The sequence below is a fragment of the Monopterus albus genome, unplaced genomic scaffold (assembly GCF_001952655.1).
Source record: "Monopterus albus unplaced genomic scaffold, M_albus_1.0 scaffold521.1, whole genome shotgun sequence".
NCBI classification, from domain to species: Eukaryota; Metazoa; Chordata; class Actinopteri; order Synbranchiformes; family Synbranchidae; genus Monopterus; species Monopterus albus.
The window spans coordinates 68,573-72,374 of NW_018128401.1; the positions used below are offsets into that span (position 1 = coordinate 68,573).

General features: G+C 40.5%; 1 protein-coding gene and 1 pseudogene across 1 annotated transcript in view; both read right to left on the reverse strand.

Moving 5' to 3' along the window:
• Positions 1-1,316, reverse strand: part of LOC109952940 (olfactory receptor 1571-like) — a 17,472-nt pseudogene extending 16,156 nt beyond the window's left edge.
• A 2,092-nt stretch (positions 1,317-3,408) lies between these two features.
• The window catches only part of LOC109952941 (olfactory receptor 7D2-like), a 931-nt gene continuing 537 nt past the window's right edge, over positions 3,409-3,802 (reverse strand). The window contains 1 exon segment of the mRNA XM_020588266.1: positions 3,409-3,802. This exon segment is cut by the window's right edge and continues 27 nt beyond it. Coding sequence (XP_020443922.1) covers positions 3,409-3,802 — 394 coding nt within the window.

Consider the following 3,802-nt stretch of genomic DNA (forward strand, 5'->3'; position numbering starts at 1 on the left):
AAAAAACTTCCATATCAGGACACAAACAGTGTAAAACAGCAAGTTAAAAGACGGGTTAAGACTGGAAAGGGTTAAACACCAAAGGCCTGTCTAAAAAGATGGGTTTTTAGAGTTGACTTAAAAGCTGCTAGCTCAGTTATGGACCGTAGCTCTGGCAGTAGGGAATTCCAGAGCCTGGGGCCATACACGGCAAAAGAATGATCACCCCATTTTTTATATTGAGACCGAAGGACAACCAAGAACAGATGCTCTGAGGAGCGCAGCGCTCTGCGCAGAGCATGGGCAGAGAGAAGATCCAACAGGTATGGAAGAGCGAGGCCATTCATGGACTTAAATACAAATAGTAGCACTTATGGGGTGGCTGTGGCTCATGAGGTAGGGCAGTTGTCTCCTGACCAGCAAGTTGGTGGTTCGACTCCCGGTCTCCCCGCATGCCTAAGTGTCCCTGAGCAAGACACTGAACCCCGAATTGCTCCTGGTGGCTTGACTAGCGCCGGTGCATGGCAGCTTGTCGTCATCAGTGTGTGAATGTTGTGTGTGAATGGGTGAATGGTGTATCATCTCTGTAAAGCGCTTTGGCCAGTGCAACACACTGTGAGAAAGCGCTATATAAAATACAGTCCATTTGAAGTCAACTCTAAACTGTATTGGCAAGCAGTGTAGCGAGAGAAGCACAGGGGTGATGTGGGCATACTTGGGGTTGTTCGACAACAGTCGAGCCGCAGTGTTCTGAAAAAAGCTGGTTTTGTAAGGCCGCTGTCAAATATCACTCCAAGGTTTTTCACGGTATTAGTGAATGAAGGTGCTAACACTAAATCACCTAGACTAGGTACGACAGCAGCTGAATCGGGGCTAAAGATGATGTACTCTGTCTTACTCTCATTTAAGTGAAGGAAATTCTGCGATAGCCAAAGTTTAATCCCACAAATACAATCATGCAGCAGGGTAAGTGCGTTAGAATCGCCTAGTATCAGTGGCACATACATCTGAACGTCATCCGCATAAAAATGAAAATGAACATTATGCCTTGATATGATTGAACCAAGTGGTGACATATATAAAGAAAAAAGTGCTGGGGCCAGAATCAAGCCTTGAGGAATGCCTGAGGTGAGAGGGGCTATGGTGGAGGAGAAATCGCCGATCATGACAGAAAAGGTCCTATTGGTCAGGAAGGAGGTAAACCACTTTAGAACCGTGCCTCTCAGGCCAACATGGTGTTCCAACTGGGAGAGCAAAACTGCATGGTCAATGGTGTCAAAGGCTGCTGATAAATTTAGAAGAACTAGAATAACGGGGTGCTTGGCATCAAGGGCCATAGTAATGTCATTATGGACCTTCAGTAGTGCCGATTCAGTGCTGTGATGGGGCCTAAAGCCTGATTGAAACCTATCAACAACATCCAGACGATCCAGATGGGACTGCAACTGGGTAAGGACGATTTGTTTCCATAACCTTAGATAGAAGATGCAAAGGGGAAATTGGGCGGAAATTCGACAGAAGAGAGGGATCAAGGTTAGGCTTCTTGAGGAGCGGTCTCACTATAACATGCTTAAGGGCGGTGGGGACCATGCCCAGCCTTAGGCAGCAATTTATAAATGTGACCAGAGAGGGACCAATAGTGTCAATAACCTCCTTAATTATCCCGACTGGGACACAGTGACGTGCGGTGAGGTTGACAGCTGGTGAGGCACTGACTCTTTTACAGTCAGATTTACAAATACAAATGAACCGTTAAACTGTCTGTTAATAAACAATGCGTTATGTTTTATATCTCATATCAGCATTCTTCACACAGATGTAACCCATATTTAATTTGAGATTAAAATTTAATCCAGTTTATCTTAAATAAATATTGGGTTTTAGCATTTTTAACAGCTTTCTGATAAGAGACCAGGCTGTCCCTTAAAATGTCCAGAGAGACGTGCAGGCCATCCTTCCTCCATTTACGCTCCGCCTGTCTGCAGCGTCTCCGCAAGGCACGGGTAGTGTCATTTAGCCATGGGTCAGGAGTATTTCTAGCTCTCATCCTTCTAAAGGGAGCGATGGAATCCAAAATCCGAGAGCACATAGAGTCAAACGAAGAGATAAAGACGTCGGGGCACGTAGGAGGGTTAAGAGCTTCTGATGAGTAGAAATCGGAGGCCAAGAAAGCAGCAGCAAAGTTGGGAGCCGTTAAGGAAGTAATAATCCTGCGGCGCTGGCGTAGGGCCATAGGTCTGGATGCACTTGACGGCACCAGGACTTCAAATTAAACGAAGAAGTGGTCAGAGATGGGTTGACCTTGGTACTTCCCCAATGTGTACAGACAGACCTTGTGAGATGATGAGGTCCAGTGTGCCCCCACGTTGATGAGTGGGGCATAGTACTGACTGGGTGAGATCAAAAAGAATCCAACAATGAGTTAAAATCATTCGCCAGCTGGTCAGAAGAGCAGTTGACGTGAAGTTAAAATCTACACAAATCAGCAAACTGTCAGTCTGTGGAATAAGCGCTGCTACATGTAACATATTCATGACCATAAATGTGCACACTGTAATAGTTTTCTTGGCATAAGTCATAAAATAAAAGATAAATGGTTTTTTACTTGTAGATAGAAAGCTTTGTGATACTAAGATACATCACAACACTTGATCAAAGTAAATTATTTTTCATTTTAGAAACATGATGTGAACCTTCACTATATGCTTTTATTTTTCACCAAAACAAATGATTACAAAATAAACTTCTAGATACAACGCAGGCTGTACTGAATACTCCATTATGTTGTCTCATGTATTGGAGCAAAACATCTTTAATCACAAATAAACCCAAACTTTTCTGCTGATAAATAATTTAATCATTATGACACGTCTCTGTGAGAGTTTCAATTTGCACAAACCTTTATTTCTGATGACATAATTCAAATTTCAACTCTGTGTGGAACAAGGTCACCAAAGTTTTTCAAATTTCATAGCAGATAAAAAAATTCAAAAGCACAGACTACAAGTAATTTTGATTTTAAATATAAGTAACAAAAATGCAGTTATATAATGTTCTGTTATAGGTTTAATTTTTTTTTCAAATTCCCTTTTAAAATTTTTGCAATGTACAAGTTGATGGAAACTATCACGAAAACAACTAACAAACTATAAACATTCATATGAAGAAAATTATCAGTTGCTTTCTTTGTTCATTACATTCTGACTCAAAGTGTAATATTATTGTGTGGTCTAGCTTTTATTGCATTGTACTTTGTGAAAATCACATTGACTTCAATAATTGACATGGAACAACTGTTACTTCATTATTGATACGAAAGCACTTTTCATACATTTGTGTTGTTTTTTAAAGTTCTAATATTAGTAATGCTTGTTTTACTTTAATGCAAATTATACAAAAGACTGAAAATATCAAACAGTTGCAGTACTGTTAAATTCTTACTGCAATTTTGAATTGCACTCTGATTTTAAACAACTTTTTAACAGATTCTTTGATCTCTTTTGTCTGCAAAACATAAATAATTGGGTTCAATGACGGGGTAAAAGCAGAGGTCAAAGACAGATTTATGATCCTGGTATTTGGATGTAGAACTCCTGTAGAAGCACCAGCTATTATAGATGGGAGGAAAAAGATTGCCACTAATGAAAGATGAGCTGTGCAGGTTTTAAAAGCCTTCACTCTCTCATGAACCGTGGCCACTTTAGTCAAAGCATAGCCGATATATATGTAAGTAAATACAATGAAAACCAGTGGAAGCCCAAGAATAAGAAATATTAGCAAAACACTAAAGATGAAACTAGGGGTTTTATCATCACAAGCCAGT